Source organism: Callospermophilus lateralis, chromosome 14, assembly GCF_048772815.1.
Source record: "Callospermophilus lateralis isolate mCalLat2 chromosome 14, mCalLat2.hap1, whole genome shotgun sequence".
Classification (NCBI taxonomy): domain Eukaryota; kingdom Metazoa; phylum Chordata; class Mammalia; order Rodentia; family Sciuridae; genus Callospermophilus; species Callospermophilus lateralis.
Window position 1 is genome coordinate 44531055 of NC_135318.1, and position 20893 is coordinate 44551947.

Below are 20893 nucleotides of genomic sequence, written 5' to 3' on the forward strand. Positions count from 1 at the left end.
CTAGTATATGCTAGTATCTATTAATTCTTACTTTTCAGGTTATATCTACTACCATACTATAATATGCATAACACTGGTACAGTTGATTAAACTACTTTTATGTATGTACATAAATCTTATAACAACAATATTGATTATTTATTAAGTCAATTGACAAATGGGAGTTAAGCTTCCTGAGGATATGATGCCAACAGAAAATGACTAGCCTGAGGAAGAACTGGATTTTATTAACTACTGGCTAAGCTGTATGCTAAACAGTTCTGTACAAATTTATCAAAATGTATAAATTACAGTAGATCAAGAAGGGAAATGAATAATCATATTAGTAAACAAATATAAAAAGTATGTTGTGGCTTTATAAAACAGATGAGCTGTTTCTTATCTATCTCTACCTTATACTGGCTCTTTCAAATGACAGGCACATTCACACTCATATTGCTCTGTCATTTAAATGATTATATTAGATGTAGATCCTTAGACAGTCATGATCATTTTGATGGGAAAAAACCTTGGCAAAGAGATTGACCTTTCCCAATGAAAGGTTTGGATCTTGCTCAGCTTCTGAGAGATAATCTTTCTGTACCTGAACTATTCTTTCTAAAGCTGTGACTTGGTTTACCAAGGAACATCAGGCTATTCTGGATATTCTAAGCTAATGATATGGTTTATGATAGAAGGTAGTCTTCACTTTTTGAGGTGTTGAAGACTAAGGTTAGCCATGCTTTTGTGACTGATCCCACTGAAAACCTTGGACACAAATATTTGGGTAAGCTGCCCTGGCTGGCAATACTTCATGAGTATTGCCATACCTGGTTGCCGAGAGAAATAAGCACTGTCTTTGTCTATAGGAGAGAAAACTGGAAACTCAAGCCTGGACATAACTTTCCTGGATCCTGCTCCATGTATCTTTTTCCATGTGGTAATCTTAATCTACATCATTTCACTATAATAAATTGTAGCCAGAAGTATATTAGCTTTGTTCGGTTCTTACATTCATTTCAATGAATTATATTGGACCCTGAGAGTGGTTTTAGGGATCTCCCAAACTACCTGAGTAAAAACAGTACAATACACATTTTAGCAAAAAAATTTTAGTACAAATATATTTAGTCTTTAATAGTATATAAATATTCAAAACCACAAATTAAACAGTAAATACTAAGGTGGAGAACAAGGTATAACCTATATGTTGATCACTGCAAAATATTATCCATCCTATAAATACATGTTATAGTGAATATATCAATCAACATCCTAGTTCTTCACAAGGCGTTTATCTTCTGCATTATTTTTTTCTTCTTTAAATGTTTACTGAGTACATGTATAGTTACCATGTTAGCTACCATGCTATTACGAGGGAGAGGAAAAGAGAATGAAATAAAACATCACTTTTGTTAGAATTTATAATTTAAGAAGGCTATTCTTATATACTTTCATTAACATTCTGAACAATCTCAAATACTTTCTTTTATTTTGTCAATTAATAATTTTAAATGAGTGATTTTTCACTTTTAATGTTTTCTCTATAATATTTTTTATAAATTAGTGATTTTAATAGTTCATACCCTTCAGTATGTTTTATTATTTACATGGGTCAGCCCCTGCCCCACTGCATGGAAGAACACATGATCCAAGCTCATCTTAAATCAAGAACAGAAAAGCAAATATTTGTTGCATGCATTGTATATGTCTACAAGTTAAGACTTAATTTCTTAAGTCTTAAGTTAAATCTCATTTTATAGAAAACTTCTCACATGAATTCAAAACTTCTCACATCAATTCAATCCTCACAGAACACCTGGAAGAGCAAAGAAAAAAAAAACAAAAACAAAAACAAAAAAACAAAAACCAGGACCCTTTCACCATCATCCACAGGTTTAAAGGCAAAACAGCAACAAAAACAATTTTGGTTTTTTCTATGTATAGTTTATATGAATCACAAAATTTTATTTATTAGTTTTTAATTGTTTATCAGTGGAAACTATGTTTAATATTGTATACTAATAATGCTCTAGCAACGTAAGATTCACAGTAAGATACAAGGTAGAAAAGAAACAAAGCAACCATTCCCAGTTAAAAGTTTATTGATTCAGGGCCTCATATCAAATAATTCTTTTCTAGAATGGGGAGGCTCACACTACACTTTCTTGAACCACTTTATTAAATTATCTGGCACTGTTATTAGCAGAACCAAGGGAAAAAATGATTGTATTATTATCAGATCCATAAACTAATTCAAAAAACTTAAGTACTAAAAATCATTAGAGGCAGGTGCAGTGGTACACATCTGTAATCCCAGTGACCCAGATAGGAAAATCTCAAGCCTAAGAGCAGCCTCAGTAACTTAGTGATGCCATAAGCAACCAAACCAAGTGAGACTATGCCTACAAAAAAAAAAAAAGTGGGCTGGAGATATGCTCAGTGGTTGGGCACCTCTGGGTTCAATCTCCAGCACCCACCAAATAAACAAACAAATAAATAAATAAAATTTCAGGACTCTGGAGGGATGTAGTTCCGTGATAGAGAACTTGCCTACCAAGGCCGTAAGTTTCAATTCCCAGCGTTGCAAAGAGAAAAACAAAAATTAAAAAAAAACCCAAAAACTTACCTGACAAATTTTTTCCCAGATCTCATCACAGCCAGCTTTTTCCTGAAAACTTAGAGCCAGATCATAGTTCTCAGCTTCTGACCAAACAATTAACGTATCCTGTTGAAAAATAAAAGATTTCTACATCATGATGACAGCAAAGATATGTACAAAGTGTACATAAAGTTGAAGAGAACTGAAACAGAATAGCAGTGACAAATGCCGTCTGATAAGCATAATTAACCTATACTCAAATGACTTTAGTAATATACTGGCAATGAAACAGTACTTTGGTATTCAAAATAACATTGATGAATTTTCTAAAACAAACAAAAAATACTAAAACAGGTTAGTGGACTTTGTATGTTACCAAGATAAAACTTAAACGGACTAGTTATTCTTGGCTAAAGTTGTAATGTAGACAATTCTAACCATCTACTTTCTATTGTTTCCAGAAAGTCAGCTGCTCCATTCATTAATGGCCTACATGTTTGCTCTTCCTTTTTAGCTAGTTGTCAACTAGTTAAAATCATGCTGATGAAAGCCAACTATACTGGTGCATGCCTGTAATTCTGTAATTCCATTGACTTGGGAGGTTGAGAAAGGAGGATCACAAATTCAAGGTCAGTATCATCAACTTAGCAAGGTTCTAAGCAACTTAATAAAACCCTGTCTCAAAAAAATGAAAGGCTGGAGATGCAACTCAGTGGTGAAGCACTTCTAGGTTAAATCGTCAGTACCCACCCACCCCCACCAAAAAAAGTATGCCAACTAATACCTGAAAAATGTTAATGTTTAACTCTACTTTTGGCTTTTTTTTTTTTTAAATTGGGAAAAGCCTTTAAGACCTTAAGCAATCTAATGGTGAAATGAAATCACTCATTCTACCTACAAATACTACCAAGAGCACCCACTGGTCTGGCAGCTTAGGTTGTAGAAAAATTAACCCAAGGTTTAGCTTAAGTGCCTTACTACAATGTCTTCTTACATCATATTAAAAAGATTGCTCCTTTAAATACAGGTTGTCAACCACTATATTAGAAATTAAGGTTTGGGTTTAAATTAAAACACATACAAAAATCACATTTAAATACTAAAGTCACTATGCAATACTCAAATATTTCAGGATTCATAGTAAAATTAAAAAAAATTTTTTTGGTAGTTGTAGATGGACAGAATGCCTATATTTATTTTTTTATGTGGGGCTGAGGATGGAACCCACATGCTAGGCAAGCACTCTGCCACTGAGCTAATAAAGCCCAGTCCCTCATAGTAAAATTTAATAGAGCTACGATGCTGATTTTAAAAATAAACATGAACTGAACATGATGGTGCAAAACCTATAATTCCAGCAGGTTGGGAGGCTGAGGCAGGAGGATTGCAGATTCAAAGCCAGCCTCAGAAACTTAATGAGGCTCTAAGCAACCTGTCTCCAAATAAAATATAAAAAAGGGTTGAGATGTGGCTCAGTGGTTAAGTATCCCTGGGTCCAATTCCTGGCACACACATGCACACACACACAAAAGGCAAACAAACAAACAAAAAGCAAAAGTGGGCTGGGGGTATAGCTCAGTTGGTAGAGTGCTCGCCTTGCATGCACAAGGGTCTGGGTTCAATTCCCAGCACCACAAAAACAAACAAACAAACAATAACAACAACCCAAAACCAACCAAAACCCCAAAACCAACCAACTAAACAAACAACCCCAAAAAGCAAAAGAAACAAACCAAACCATGAACTTAGTTATACCTCCACCAAAAATATAATCTAAAAAATACCTTATATTTAATAATTGTTCATCTGACCAGTACTTTTAAATATTATGGCCTGATATTAAGAAATGTAAAACTAGGGATAGGGATGTGGCTCAAGTGGTAAGGTGCTCGCCTGGCATGCGCGGGGCGCTGGATTCGATCCTTAGCACCATATAAAAATAAAATAAAGATGCTGTTGTTAGGTCGGTGGCAGCGACTTGGTGGCAACTTAGAACAAAGCAGCCAGCGCGGCTTTGAACATAAATCAGATGCCGGTGGAAACGCCTGTCAATCAGCAGGACCCCCTGGCCAATCCTGGAGTTCAGCCAACTCCCCTGACCAACTCCAAGGGGGAAAGGGACCCTAGAGACACCTTTTCCTGTCCCAAGCCCTTCCCTTCCTGCTGTAAGCCCCATAAAAGTCCAGTCCGGTAGAGCTTCCACGTGGTTTCTCCTCAGACCCTTCCCCTGTCCCCTCTGTGGGACTGATAAGAGTTCTGCCCGGGAGTGATATCTCAATAAAGCTCAGCGGCCCTTTTAAATCTGCCAACTTTGGTTGCTGCCTGCCCACCCTGATCTAACAGTTGTGTCCACCGAAAACTGAATAATAAATATTAAAAAATTCTCTCTCTTTAAAAGAAAAAAAGAAAGAAAGAAATGTAAAACTAGCTGGACACAGTGGCACTTACTTGCAGTGTCAGTGATTTGTGAGGCTGAGGCAGGAGGACAAGTTCAAGGCCAGCCTCACCAACTTTGTGAGAACCTAAGCAACTTAGTGAGACCCTGAGTCAAAAAAAAGGGAGGATAGCCCAGTGTCAAAATGCTGCAGGGTTCAATCACCAACACCAAAAACAAAAAACAAAATAAAATTTAAAAGGGCTGGGAATTAGGTCAATGGTAGAGTACTTGATTAGCATGGGCGAGGCCCTGGGGTTTGATTCAATACTGCAAAACAAAAGAAAAAATTAGAAATGAGCCCCATATTAATAAAGACAAAGCCTTGAAAATGAAAATATTGGTACTTTTTGACTCTAACAGTACATGAAAAACATCCCTTAATTAATCCAGGCCTCAGATTAATACTTCTTATATGCTATATAATAAGGTAAGAATAAATGGAAATCTGTGTTATCACCAAAGTTATCTACTCTAAAGTTTTTATCAGTTGCTCTCACCATCTATGTAAGAGTTTTTCAAACCTTTCTGAAAATTTCTAAAACCATTTTTATAAACTAAATTTTACTAAGAATATATATACACACACGCACATACGTGTGTGTATGGCACCGCCTCCTCAGTCTCTAAATACATAAAATGGAAATAAAAGGCTTAAAGATAAAATAAGCAAAATTTTTGAATATTTCAGTTACACTGACTCCACATTAATAGACCGCATTTAAGACCCAATATGTACTTAGGGTATAATATACTCATAAAATGACAGCGGATATATATTTATATTTAAAAACAATCCTTTATGCTGGGTGCAGTGGTACATGCCTCTAATCCCAGAAATTCAGGAAGCTGAACATAGAATTACAAGTATGAGGCCAGCCTTAGCAACTTAGCAAGACCCTGTCTCAAAAAATAAAAAGGTCTGGGGAAAGGTACACTTATACATTGCTGGTGGGACTGCAAATTGGTGCAACCACCTGGAAAACAGTATGGAGATTCCTCAGAAAACTTAGAATGGAACCACCATTTGACCCAATTATCCCATTCCTCCCTATATACCCAAAGGACTTAAAATCAGCATACTACAGTGACTCTGCCACATCAACATTTACAGCAGCTCAACTCACAATAGCTAAGCTATAGAACCAACCTAGGTGCCCTCAACAGATGAATGGATAAAGAAAATGTGGTACATATACACAATGGACTTTCTCTCAGCCATTAAAAAAAGAAAAAGAAAGAAAGAAATTATGGCATTTGCTGGCAAGTGGATGGAATAAGAGACTATCATGCTAAGTGAAATAAGTAAATCACACAAAACCAAAGTCTGAATGTTCGTTCTCTCTGATAAGTAGAGGCTGACTTATAATGGGGGAGGGGGTGTGCCACAGTCTGGCTGGGCACAAAAATAACCGAGCCTCCACTGGGCACTTGTAGGTTCAAACAGGAACTACTTTATTGCCCCAACTCTCACCGGCACTCCATGCGCTCTTCCAGGAACACCACACACCAACCAGAACTCCCTCTACCGGACCTTCACCAACCACCGAGAACTCTCTAGGAATCCCCACTAGAGCTCAACCGGAACTGGAACTCCGGGAGAACTCAAAAATAGCAGGCCCCTGAGGCATCAGGAGCCGCCCTATTTATTGCCGGACAGCAGGGGTCTAATATACAACTGAATACACATGGAAATCTGTGTTAGCACCAAAGTTATCTACTCTAAAGTTTTTATCAGTTGCTCTCACCATCTATGTAAGAGTTTTTCAAACCTTTCTGAAAACTTCTAAAACCATTTTTATAAACTAAATTTTACTAAGAATATATACACACACACACACACATACGTGTGTATGGCACCACCTCCTCAGTCCAGCATCAACCAGTCACAGCAATTATACACAGCTTAACTTCTTAATGGCTCACTGGCATCACCTACTTCTGGCAAAATGCCAGGGGCCATTCCGACTTGGCAGTGGCTCTCAACAGGGGTGGGGCCCAGGAATTCACTGCATTGGACCTGCCAGAGTGGGGGGAAGAGAGAGGGATGGGAATGGGAAAGACAGTAGAATGAATTGGACATAATGTTCCTGTGCTTATATATGAATATACAATCAGTGTAACTCCACATCATGTATAACCACAAAAATGGTAAGTTATACTCCATGTATATATGATATGTCAAAATACATTCTACTGTCGTGCCTAACTAAAAATAATAAAAAATTTTTAAAAACGGGCTGGGAATATAGCTTAGTGGTAAAGTACACTGGGTCAGATTCCCAATACCATAAATCTAATATCCTTTAAACTTTTTAGGAGTGGCAAAGCTCTTGTCACGAGTTATCAGATCATTATCATCATCTCTATTTTGTCACACAGCTCACAGCTAACACTAAAAGTGTAAATATCAGTCTGGACCATTTGTATGTACTGTTTCAGTCTTTTTTCCATTTTGTTGGGGTTAGAATAGTTGGACTACAATAATTTGTACCTACTGAACAAAGTAGGTACAACATATTTTCATCAAAGAGCTAGTTTTCTCTTGGAATATCATATTTTTGACATGATCACCTGTTTAATAAACATGAATAAAACTCAGTTATCTTCTTTTGATAAAATATGGGAAAAGAAGGTTTCTTCTTCTTCTTGATGCCAGAGATTGAACCCAGAGGCGCTTAATTGCGGAGCTACATCCCCAGGCCTTTTTTAATATCTTAATTAGAGACAGGGTCTCTCTGAGTTGCTTAGGGCCTTCCTAAGTTCATGAGGCTGGCTTTGAACTTGAGATCCTCTTGCCCTAGCCTCCTGAGTTGCTGGTATTACAGACCTGTGCCACTGAGCCTGGCAGGAGATTTTTTTCTTAATTCCTTCATATTGTATATTTCATTTTGACATCACTAGTACTACAAAATGAAATTCATAGCCCTTCTTAGAGGTATCTTAGGCATTTTATATTCAGGATCTAACCACCTTCTGAAAGAAAGTACAGCTGGGCAGTGGTGTTGAACACCTGTAATCCCAGTGACCAGAAGGCTGAGACAGGAGGATCATAAGTTCAAAGCAGCCTCAGCAATTTAGTGAGTTCTAAACAACTCTGTGAGACTCTGTCTCAAAATAAAAAAAGCGCTAGGGATGTGGTTCAGTGGTTAAACATCTCTGGGTTCAATCATCCCTGGTACCAAAAAAAAAAAAAAAAAAAAAAAAGTAAATCTGGATTAGGACCTGAGTACTATTCTCAGCTTCACTGTTGACTATTTCTGTGGCTTTTGGCAAATAATTTAAACTCTTTGATCTTTCCTGAGAGGAAAATCCTGCCTACATCAAGAATGTAATTATCATGAACACAGTTCTTTTACTGAATTTATTATGTCTAGGCCCTGTGCTAAACCATTTTTCATATGTTAACTTGTAACTACCATAAGATAGGTAGCTTTAAAAGATAAGGTTCAGAGAAAAAAATTGTTCTAAATCACATAGCTAAAAATTTTCCTCATTCTCCAATCTTTCCAACTACGTATTCTTCCACTTTATTGTGTATTCATTCTTCCTACTTACAAAGGTCTAATCCATCAGCATGCGCTGTCAATTCCATCCTCAAAATATATCTCAAATCTCTCTGCCTTTAAACACCTTCACCACCACCATATTCAGTCACACATTATTTCTTACTTGGACTAGGCAATGATCTCTCAACTAGTCTCTCATTTATTGCTTCTTTCCAATTCCACCGACTTGATATTAAGATTTTCAATTATGTCACTCCCCTACTTAAATTCTTCAAAAGCTTTCAAATTTAATATAAAAAAAATCCAAACTAGAGCTAGGTACAGTGGTGCACATCTGTAAACCCCAGACACTCAGAAAGCTGAGGCAGGAGGATCACAGTTTGATACCCTTCTGGGCAACTTAGTCCCTGTTTCAAAAAAAACAAAACAAATGAAAAAAAACAAAAAAAAAACAAAACAAACTAGAGAGTGACCACAAGCAAAACTCAACCAAGTATTATTGGATCAATGAGTAAATGTAGATAGTTCAACAAGGCTTAGTTTTAAATTCTGTTTTTAATTTATATTTACTCCCTCAAAGGAGGTGCCCTCTTGCAGCTAAAAATTGATGATTTTTAAATTAGAACCTCTTTTCCTAAGCTACCATACCACTAGTCCCAGATGTCATTTATAAAATTTTCCTTTATTATTTTTTTTACTACCACTTCAAAGTCTAATGAAAAATAGCAAGACACAGGACAGTATATTGTATGCTTTTATTTAAGGGAGAATCTATGTATGATTGTGTGCATTTCTGTTTACACGTTCATACTTCAAGGAAAAGAGATATGTGTATATATACATATACAACACACACACAAACTCAAGTGGTAATACTGGTGGCTTGCTTTTTTTTGAGACAAAGTCTCCCTAAATTGTCCAGGCTGACCTCAAACTTGTTAGCTACTGCGATTATAGGTGTGTACCCAGCATGTGGGTGGCCTTTAACAAAGAAATTATATGGATAGAGGAGATTTTGTTATATACATTTTGAAGCCTCAACAACTGAAGAGGCTTAGTCAGGAGAATAACAAGTTGGTGGGCAGCCTCAGCAATTTAGCAAGTACCTACACAAATTAATAAGACCCTGTCTTAAAAAGTAAAAAAGGACTGGGGATATAGCACCCCTCGGTTCAATCCCCAGTACCTTCCTCCCTCCAGAAAAAAAATTTTATTTTTAATTTTAACCATGTATTACATAGTCAAAATAGTTCCCCCCTCCCAAACAAACAAGCCTCAAAATGAATAATTAATGTAAGCCTGCTCAACTTCCCATTTTCTTCCAATTTTTCTGGTCCCAAAGACTCAAACACAAGATAGAATCAAATTCTATCTTGTTCATACTAAAAAATTCACCAAATCTTCTAGCACTTTAAGGAAAATATACTGGATCTCTATCCCTTTTTTTTCAAGCTCATAAATCATACTTTCATGTATTTTAATTACTGCAAAAGGTCTTGCTACCAAAACCTCTTCTGCTCTGCCTACCCATTTTATTATTCACAACATTATCACACTGTTTTCCTTAAACACAGTATTATTTTCATTATCTTATGCTCTTAGAAGAACCTATAGTGGCTAGGTATGGCACAACACATCTGTAACCCCAGCTATTCAGTATGTGAAAATGAGTCAAGTTCAAGGCCTGTTTGGGCAACTTAGGGAGACCTTCTGTGGGGGGAAGAGGGGAGGTTGGGAATGTAGGTCAGTTATACAGCACTCCTGGGGTCAAATCACAGCAGCAGCATCAACAACAAACCCCAGCCCAATAGTTGCCACCCGCCCCTCAAAGCAAACTAAGCTCTCAAAAAACTTACGCCTTTTATAGCTGGTGCTCTAATTCCTTCCATTACAGTTCTTTCAGCAATAACCACCACTAAGACTGAAATTTTTCTGATTCTGGCTTATATCAATCCATCCCATCTCTAATTTTCTACTGCCCAAAGCTATAAAATATAAGTTTACTGTTTATACATTTTATGTTGGCACATACCTGTTTTACAACCCTAGTCAAGACTCTTAACCTTTCTGTACATTAGCTGCCTCTCCATGAAATCTTTTTGAGGGATGGGTTAAATTATTTTACTAGCAATATTATCATCATTCTGCAACTGTTTCATTTGTGATATTTGCCAATAAAACTGAGGTGAGGATTTCCTTCTATGCCCTTCCTAACCCTAACACACAACTATGTTAAATATAATAAGTAAACTTACATTCTTATGACTCTGCTTTCCATTTTGACAAGATCAGTGGAACTGATTTCAAATAACTTAAAAATTTTGACACACATCAGGCACTTTTTTTCACGCTGTATTATATAATCATTCTTTTCCCAATGTGTTTAAAAACATAACAAAGTGTAGTAACAAAGTACATTCCCTTCTCATTAACTTCTTCAGTATTACACACAGTAAGGAAGAAAGCAATGAGAATGATATTCAGTATTTGACATTCAACAACCTGAGTTTATTTAATATGTTTAAATGTAGCAAATCTACAAATACTCCATTCACTCATAAAGCTTTTAATTAGAACTCCCTAATGAATAATCTACTTTATGTAAATTTTAGAAATACTTTTCTAGATTAAATTACTGAAAAACTCAAAGGATGATGTTTAAAAATTAATTCTCATGAATAAAAAATACTAATGTATTTGGAAATCTCAATTTGTATACTTGTAAAAAATGCAAACCAAATTTAAGATTTTGGTGAAAATACGAGAAACCACATCTACTACAACGAAACTAAATTTAACACTTAATTCTTTTAGTAAAGTGCATTTGATTTAAGTAAAAATAAAGAAAATAAAAAACCAGGTTACTCCACTTGCAGGTTTTTCATTTCTATACAAAGTTTTTCCATACCAAAGAATTCCCTGATGAATTTCAATGTTATATAGTAAAAGCAAACTACAAAGCAAACAAAGCAAAACAAAATAAAAACTAGCATTGAGAGGTGGTGTGCTCCTGTAACCCTAGCAACGCAGGAGGCTGAGGCAGGAAGATCGCAAGTTTGAGGCCAGCCTCAGCAACCTAGTGAGACCATGTCTCAAAATAAAAAATAAAAAGGGCTAAGGATGTGGCTCAGTGGTTTAGCACCTCAAAGTTCAATCCACAGTACCAAAAAATTGTGGGGAGGGGAAAAGGGTTTGAGATATACAGCTCAGTGGTAACATGTGTGAAGCTCTGTGGAAAAAAAATGCTCAAGATATGGTAAACATGTTCATATATTCATGACAAATGTTTGATTTGTCACCAAAAAAAGATATATGACATTTTCTAAGTAGAGGAAAAAGCTATTAATTGAATACTAAGAATTTTAAAATATTTTGAAGAACTAATTATATACGAACGTTTTTAACAGTAAAACTTTTCATTAGTTGTGCAACAGACATAATTTTAGACCCTTCACTGTTAAGTATTTGTTTCTGGGAATCCACATTTTCAGATATCTTGAACAAAGTACTTGATGCTGTAAATGTAATTCTACAACAATTTCTCTTTTCCTTAAAAAAAATCCTCTGCCATAATAATTTTATATACTATACATGCAAAATTAAAATAATCCAAATGTTTGGTGGGTATATATCACATATTAGAATTCAATAGTGTGGGCTGGGGTTGTGGCTCAGTGGTAGAGTGCTTGCCTGGCCATGTATGAGGCATTAGGTTTGATTCTCAGCACCACATATAAATAAATAAAATAAAGGTCTACCAACAACTAAACAAAAAACAAAAGAACACAATAGTGTCTTAAAAAAAAAAAACCCAAATATATCTACATTACTAACACATAGAAATCTTCAAAATAAATGAGTGGAAAAAAAAATGCAAGTTGCAGAGTACATGTAAGAATATATGACAATTGTGTAAAGTTAAAAAAAAAAAACATAGAAGACCTCATACTATCTTTGGATCTTTATATATGCAGAAAAGGTATAATATCATCTACAAAAAAGAATATACATCAACTTTAGAACAGGGTTATCTACAGGGAAGTAGAGAATGGATAGAATGGGATGGACACAAAGTGGGCTTTAACTCTACCCATAACGTTCAACATTATAAAAAGATTTAAAACAGATATGGCATATCTTTTTTAAACTGGGAATTGAATCCAGGGGCACTTTTCCACTAAGCTACAATCTCAGCCCCCAACCCCCCTTTTTAAAATTCTCTACATCACATAGGGCCTCATTAAATTGATGAGGCTGGCAACTTTCCTGGCCTCAGCCTTCTAAGTTGCTGGGATTACAGAGTATGTCCCATCATGCCTGGCAAATATGGCATAATGTTAACATTATTAAATCTAGTGGTGTTACAGATATCCATTCTAATATTCTCTTTACTTTCCAATTATGATGCATTTCTCATAATAAAAATTAAACACATTCACACAAAAAACTTTAATCACTGCTACCATTTTCAGATTAAATAATTAGGCACCTTAAAACACAGCACAAGTTTTCTTTCCCAAAATAAGACAATAAATGTACATGGGAAATGCTATATAACTGGCAATGTACATGTCCATACAGTACCCACTGATTATTAAAAATACACAACAATCAGAGATCAGTACTTACATGCTTCTACTTCAAAAACTTTTACCTGAGTTAAAAGATTTAATTCCCACTAGAAACAGACTTCCCTTCAAATTTTCTTTTATGCTATTTCCTTCAATCAAAGGTGATTCTGAATAAAAGGTTTAGTGTACCAGGTATAAGAGAGATCCAGCTTACTGCAGTTAAGTCTAATGAATACAGTGTATACTAATATAAACTAAACAGTGGCTCAATTTAATAATTAAATTATTGACAGTACAAAACCCTCCAATTTTCAGTATGAACCTGTCAACATGGAAGGGAATCACACATGGTCTCTTTGTTTACGGAACATTTTTTCCTTGTCAGGAAAGCATTCCCATCTTTGTCAGGTTAATATTTCCTTGGTGACAGATGAAGTCTTTCAAATTAAAAAAACAACTACTTGCCTGTTGTTTCTGATAAGCAGTGTTTGGATTTATCTTTGATTCTAAGAGTAGTGATCCTGAAAGATAAAAAATAAGTTTCAAATTATAAAACTGTGAATAAAAAACTAACACATTAAAACATTAATAACAACAAGCAGGGCACTGTGGTACAGGCCTGTAATTCCAGCGGCTAGGGAGGCTGAGACTGGAGGATCTCAAGCCAGCCTCAACAAAAGCAAGGTGCTAAGCGACTCATTGAAACCCTGTCTCTAAATAAAATACAAAATAGGGCTGGGGATGTGGCTCAGTGGTTGAGTGCCCCTGAGTACAACCCCCCCCAAAGAAACCAAATAAAAAAAAAAATTAAAAAAAATTAACAACAACAAAAAAATCTTTTCAGGGCAGAGGTTGCAGACAAGTGGTACAGCACCTGCCTAATATGAGCAAGGCCCTGTGTTTACTCCCTAGTACTACATAAAACACAAAAATCCCAAACTGATCATGTCTTTCCACTCTGCTGAACACCTTAAGTAATTTCTCTCCAAATATATGCTTCGTTATTTAATTTACAATATTTCATTGTATCCCCACCTACTCCTACAGGAAAAAAAAATCCATCTAAAACTAACACCCAGACCAAGAAGATGAGGAGATGGGATGATTATTTAAGTTTCAATGAAATGAAAATTTTAAGGTCAAAATGACCATTTGAAATCAAACTTTTAATAAAAAGTTGCTTTTACGGTATTTCCAGTTTAACAAATAGGATAAATTATGAGGGACCACGACCAAGATCTGTAAGTATTCAGTATACAAATTAGTGTTGCATTTATCCTTTTCCTAACCCTAAGAACAAAAGAATGCCTTATAATACAGAAATAAATGCCCTTGACTGTTTAGCTATATATTTTATAATTTAAAAATACTTCACATGACTCGTATCATCAATCAACGAAATCGAGGAGTTTACAATCTGCTTTGGTACCCTTGCTGAGATTGTGATGTATCCACTTTTTCATAGCACACTCTACAAAAGCAGCCCGGAGGAATCCCAGACTAAAGATGTATGTGTTTGTGCGTGCACATGTATTGTGGCAACTAATCTGCAATAACCCCAGGAAAAGGAGCCTTCTGGTTTTCCGCCACACCTGTCGACTGTAGCAACGAAATCGGTTGCTTAAATTTAGTGTTAAAAAAATTAAAAGAAAAATTAAAAGGTACTCATAAAAGTTTCGCTAAATCTTTTGTACAAGACACATAATGGATAAGAATATAACTGATGGAGGTGTCAGCTCCCCAGGGTAGGCAGATCACTATCGCTTCTCTCAGTACTTCCTCCCACTCTCTCTCAAAGGAGGAACTGGAGAGGAAGGGGTCAAATCCTTAATAGGGATGGGAGGCGGGGGAACGGAGAATCTGCGTCTGACCGAGGGTAAATCCAGGCAAAGTAGTTTGTTTTTACCAGATGAGCAGGCTCGACACCAATCGCTGTCCCAAGAGATAATAGGAGTAAACGGGCTTAGGGCCTAAACCTCGGGCTGCACCCCAACGGAAGAGACTTATTCTATGGTCCCAATAACCTTACCGTCGGACTCTGCCCGAACCAGCAGCGACATCCCCTTGAGTTCCTCCACATAAGTGGAGGAGACGTGCCCGGTGCCTCGGTCGTCCCATTGCCGGTCTTCGTTCAGGGTATAAACCTTCACTCGTCGCCGTGTATCCGACATGGTGGCTGCTGTCCCCACTGCTCCGCCCGCCGCCTCCTCGCTCACCTCTTCCGCGACCCTCACTCTTGAGAGACAGTAGTGGCGGCGGCGGCGGCGGCGGCGGCGGTGGTGGTGGTGGCGGCAGCGGCGGCGGTGGCGGCTCTGGAGAGGCCCCAGTTCACCATGGCTCCAGAGGTTCAGCCGCGAAAAGGGTTGACAAGAGCCACTGAGACCCCTCCACTCGGAGTCCCCGTTATCTCTTACTTCAGCCCCGCACACCTCCACCCTCCCGTCCCTTTGCCCCCCAGAGCTCGCTAGCTCTCCCGCCGCCGCCGCCGCCGCGGTAACTACTACAGATCCGCCATCTTGTAACCCGATTCTCTCTGCCTTTCTCTTCCTCCTACAGCAGGCTCGTACGGGCTGTCCTAGCAGGGGCTACGGCGGCCGACGAGTCCAAGGCAAGGACTCCTCCGCACGCGCTTCCCGGGCCCGAACGCTCGGCGCTATCGCGAGGAGGGGTGTGCCTGGGGTGGGAGGGGCTATGTAGGCCTTCCTTCACTTCCGGTCCCCCCCTTGCGCGAGATCTCGGTTGGACGGGAGGTTCCCGCGAACTCCCCGACTCCTCCGGCGTTGAGATTTGTTTGTGCGGCGCGTGATAGCCAGGTGTGGCTCGGGATTGGTAGGGCTGGTACTGGCACGCGAGCTCATAGATCCAGTTTTGAGGAAAAAGGGAAGCCAGCTTGAGAAGTACATGTCCTTGAACAGGACTAACCCGAAGCAAAAAGGAAAAAGACGTGCTTGCAATCCTTAGTGGAAATTCGCCGTCAGCCAGAGACAAAATTTAAACTTTTTTCCTATGAAGACGAAGGAATGCGGTGCGCTTTCAGCCTAACTAAAACTCATTATATAATAAATTATTACAGTTGAGCCTCGGTCCAGGAAATGTTATATGGATACCAGATCTTTAGGAGATTTTTATGTCCTACACAAGTGTTGAAGGTTTCCTATTTCCCGCCAATGCCTTTTACCATTAGTCTCGTAGTAGTTGGCCATTTGAAAAGCAACGTTTCCACTTCATGAAAATACAGTAGTTATGTTACCAAGAAAAATAAATTTGTAGGTAAGGGGAGTGGGGGAGCTACCTTCTTAACCCATCAGAGAATACTGGATACCTTCGAGTCTCTCCTGCGGGCATTTCCTGAGTTTTCTGTCTTTCGCACTGAATAAGTGAAGGAGGAATTCTTGGCATTCATATCGTCATACATTGTGTAGTGGATACAGGTGACTCACTGGGTCTTAGTACATGTCGCTTATTTAAGTCCCTTTATTTGTTATCTAACACGGTCTTTAGAACCCTTTATCCCGAAAGATGAAAACCGAGGTACAGACCTTGACCCTGTAGTGCATTTTGGGAGTTCTAGTCATCATTTATCAATAATCTTGTCAAAACGTGCTCATGTTTTGACCAGATTATTTATTACTTATGTGTGAGTACACTAAAAAGTGAGACAGTGCCTTAAACAGAAAAGACGCCTGGAAAAAATTAAATTCTAACTTGAAAATCTGGATCAGCTGAACGTGGTGGCGCATGCCTATTATCCCAATGACTAAGGAAGATTAAAATAGGAGGATCTACGTTCCAGGCCAACTTTAGCAATTAACCGAACTTAGTAGGTCTCTGTCTCAAAAAAGTAAAAAAAGGAGTGGACTGGGGATGTAGCTTAGTTGTAAAGAGCCCCTGATTTCAATCCCCAGAACAAACACAAAAATCCGGATTTCTTTTCTTTAATCTATAAAGAACTTCAGAATATGAACTTTGTTATACATAACAATAAATGCTCAATAATTGCTGTGATTGATGTGCACAAAATGTATTTTAAACCCCAAAATAATTGTCTTGGGTGAAGATTTAGAGACAACTTTTGAGCCCACTGTTAGAGGACACTTCAGCCTTAAATCCAAGACCTTTCTACACTCCTTGAATATAGTCTTAGGAGGATGTAGCTTGGGAAGAGGATTTAGCAGACCCTGGAAATAGGCTACAAAGTGGAGAGTGAGTTTTAGGTAGACATGTCCCCTTGATTCCATGGACTTCTTGCCCCTGGGGAAATGCAGGGAAAGAGGCCCCTAGATTAATCCCTAGTATAATAAATAACAAACAAACAAACAAATAAATACAACTTTTTCCACCCAAGGTTGTTTATATTTGTAGGTGCAGAACCCCTGAATACAGAAGGCCAACCATAATCCCTTTCTGGTATCTTCTTCTCTGAGGACCAGAGCTGACATAGGTGGTACACTGAGTGGTGCAAACAAAACAAAACAAAAAAACAGTAAGATGAGATTTGGAGAGTAGTGGAATGGCTTTACTCAGAACTTGGTGTAAAGTGGCCACCCTGGTGATAACTTTATCAGTAGTGATTATAGGAAAACATATCAAAAGAGAGGACTTACTTGTCTATGTGACAATTCAGACATTTAAAAGATATGGGAAAAACAATGTTTATTACTAATGCAAGTAATACTTTGCAAACTCTTAAGGAGAAACTGAGGGCACTTCAGTTAGAGGCTAACCTTGGAAGCCTGGGGCCCTCTGTGGAGCTTAACAAAGAAGCTCTTTTTGCTGCAGTGCAAGAGTAGACAAGGGATTGGATAGTCATAGAGCTTTACAGATCCTAGTTGGGAAAACCTGAATCTTTGAAACTCGGATGGCTTACGATATTGGCTCTAAAGACACCTCTGGACCCTCAGAGCTTGCAGAAGCACTTCATAACTTCTAGTAAGAGAAAGCACTTAACTTCCTGCAGTAAAACCTCTTTCACAATTGATCTCATTTCTCTTCTGGCTGCAAAGCCATAGAAACCAGGTTTAAATCTCAGTATAATCTATGTGGGGACTTCTGGGTCTGATAAAGGAGGAAGAACTACATATTGAAGGAACTGAAAAGCTAGTATGTACTATCAGGAGCCAGAAGATTACACTTGAGATGGGATTAAGGGGGCTGGAATTAAGACTGGCTAAACAGGTACTTTTTTGGGGGAGATGTAAACCTTAGCAAGAACCCCAAGGAGCTGAGGTTGTAGCTCAGTGGTACAGTGCTTGTCTAGCATGTGTGAGACAATGTGTTTGATCCTCAGCATGACATACAAATAAGTAAACGAACATATAAAAAATACAATATTGTTAAAAAAAGAGAACTCCAGGGATTGGGGCAAACTCACTGCCTAGGAAAATAAAGGCTTATAACTGAAAGCAATGAAAATGAGCTCACACCACAGAAACTTCTTTGACTTCTGGGAATAAAGCTATTTATTTTGGCATGTTCATGCAGTTGCTGTTCACTTATTAGTACTAATTTTTTTACAGTACTGGGGATTGAACCCAGGGCCGTACATGCTAGGCAAGAGTTCTTTCCCTGAGCTATACTCCTAGCCCTGTCTTAATTGCTTTGAAACAACTTAAAAATTGCTTTTTAGATTATTATCTGCTAGTTCTTTCTCCCCACCCCCTTTTAATCTCATCATGTTGATTAGTACCTCCAGACTATTGAGTTACAGTGGCGATTCTTGTTTTGTTCCTGACTTTAAAGGTCATGGTCATGCCTCTATTGTTAAATACCTATTTGTAATTCCTGATAGATTCCACTTACTGATATAAGGATATTTCCTAATATTCTAACTCTCCAGGAACTGTATATCATATTTATTTATTGTTGTACCAGGGATTGAACTTAGAAGTGTTTAGCCACTGAGACACATCCCTAGCCCTTTTTATTTATTTTTACTTTTGCTAGGGTCTTGCTAAGTTGCTGAGGTGATCTTGAACTTGTGATCTTCTTGCCTCAGCCTATGGAATTGCTAGAATTAAAGGTGTGTCACTACACCCCAAACTGTACATTGAATTTTATAAATTATCTCTTTTGCATCTGGGTAATCATATGGGTTTTCTCTTAATATTTATTATTTTGTGTGTATGCTACCGTGGATTGTACAGAGGGGTTCTTTACCACTGAGTCACATCCCTAGCTCTTTTTTATATATTTTATTTAGAGATAGGGTCTTACTAAGTTGCTTAGAACCTCGCTAAATGCTAAGGCTTTTAACTTGTGATCCAACTGCCTCAGCCCCCAGAGCCACTGGGATTAAAAGTGTGCACCACCACACCTGGCTCCTTTTTTAAATTTTCAGACAGGGTCTCACTAAATTGTTTAGGGTCTTGCTAAACTGCTGAGACTGGCCTTTAATTGGTGATCTTTCTGCCTCAGCCTCCCTAGTTGCTGGGATTACAGGCAGGCACAGTAACACCCAATGATCCACACTCCTATCTATCTGGATTAATCTAAGTTTCTTCATTATCTCTTTACAATTGCTCAAGTTATGAAAGTATCTTGGTATTTCCTTAACCTTTTTCTGAACACTTCTTTTGTAAAAAAGACTTGTAAATCCTGGTTCTAGGATGTGTGACTTGGCTACTTTGAAATAAACTCATAGTCCTGCAATAAATCCGTCCCCCCCCCCACCTTTGCTTTAGCTTAGCTTGGGTTGTCTTCTAATCGTTGATACCCAGCAAGTCTTCAAAATATATTCTTTTCCATTTCTGCTATCATCCTAGCCCCACTTTCTCTTAAGCCTGGAATTTTATAAAAGCCTACTAAACTTTTCATATGGTTCCAGTGTTCTACCTCTTCCTTAGAAATAACCAAGCTTAAATGATTAACACTTTGAAGATATTACATTGAGCTGGCTATGTCCTCTTATTTCTTAAGATTAAGGCATAAAAAGCAGTTGAGTGTAGTGGTGCACACCTGTAATATCTCTTCTGGGGAGGCTGAGGCAGGAGGATTCCAAGTTCAAGGCCAGTCTGGGAAACTTAGTGAGACCCTGTCTCAAAATGAAAAATAAAAAGGGATTGGGATATTGCTCAGTGTGTAGACTGCCCCTGAGTTCAATCTCTAGTACTGGGAGTAGGGTGAGGAAGACATGAAAAGGCTGGTTGTAAATGGACACAATATCTTTATTTTACTTATTTATTTTTATGTGGTGCTCATGATCGAACCCAGTGCTTCATACATGATAGGCAAGCCCTCTACCACTGAGCTACAGCTTGAAAAGTCTATTCTTTTATTTTTAAAAATTATTATTATTGTTGTTATTGTTTTCAGTACTGAGGGGTAAAGCCAGGGGCTCTTTACTACTGAGGCACAACTCCAGCACTGTTTATTTTTTTGAGACAGGGTCTTGCTAAGTTGCTGAAGTTCTTGCCAAATTGCTGAGGCTGGCCTCAAACTTGTGATCTTCCTGCCTCAGTCTTCCCAAGTCCTTAGGATTATAGGTGTGCGCCACTGTGTCTGGCTATTCTATCTTTTAAACTTACAATACCAACTGAAAATGAAGTTGCTAAAGCCTCTATCTGAAATTCTTTCCCAAAAAGCTGCATATGTCTCTCCTTTACTTTATTTGGATCTCTGTTCCAATGTTATCTACTCAGAGAAGCTGTTCAGGATCATTTTATCTAAAATAGTAACTTCTTATTGCTCTACCCGCTTACACAATTGTTTTCTTTAAAGCCCCTATCACTACTTCACATATTGTGTATTTATTTTCTGTCAGTTTCCAGCCACTAGAATGTTAGCACTGGAACTTTAGCTG

General features: G+C 37.8%; 1 protein-coding gene across 3 annotated transcripts in view; it reads right to left on the reverse strand.

The window, feature by feature from the left end:
• The window catches only part of Ppp4r3b (protein phosphatase 4 regulatory subunit 3B), a 64377-nt gene extending 48723 nt beyond the window's left edge, over window positions 1-15654 (reverse strand). Inside the window, exons 1-3 of one of the 3 annotated variants that reach the window (XM_076833166.2) lie at window positions 15125-15654; window positions 13561-13616; window positions 2609-2707 (exon numbers count right to left, since the gene is read on the reverse strand). In XM_076833166.2, the coding sequence (XP_076689281.1) occupies window positions 2609-2707; window positions 13561-13616; window positions 15125-15266 (297 nt within the window). In that variant the 5' untranslated portion in view covers window positions 15267-15654. The remainder of the gene's footprint in view (window positions 1-2608; window positions 2708-13560; window positions 13617-15124) is intronic. The other 2 variants (XM_076833167.2, XM_076833168.2) reach the window with 2 other exon arrangements.
• Between the last annotated feature and the right edge of the window lie 5239 nt (window positions 15655-20893).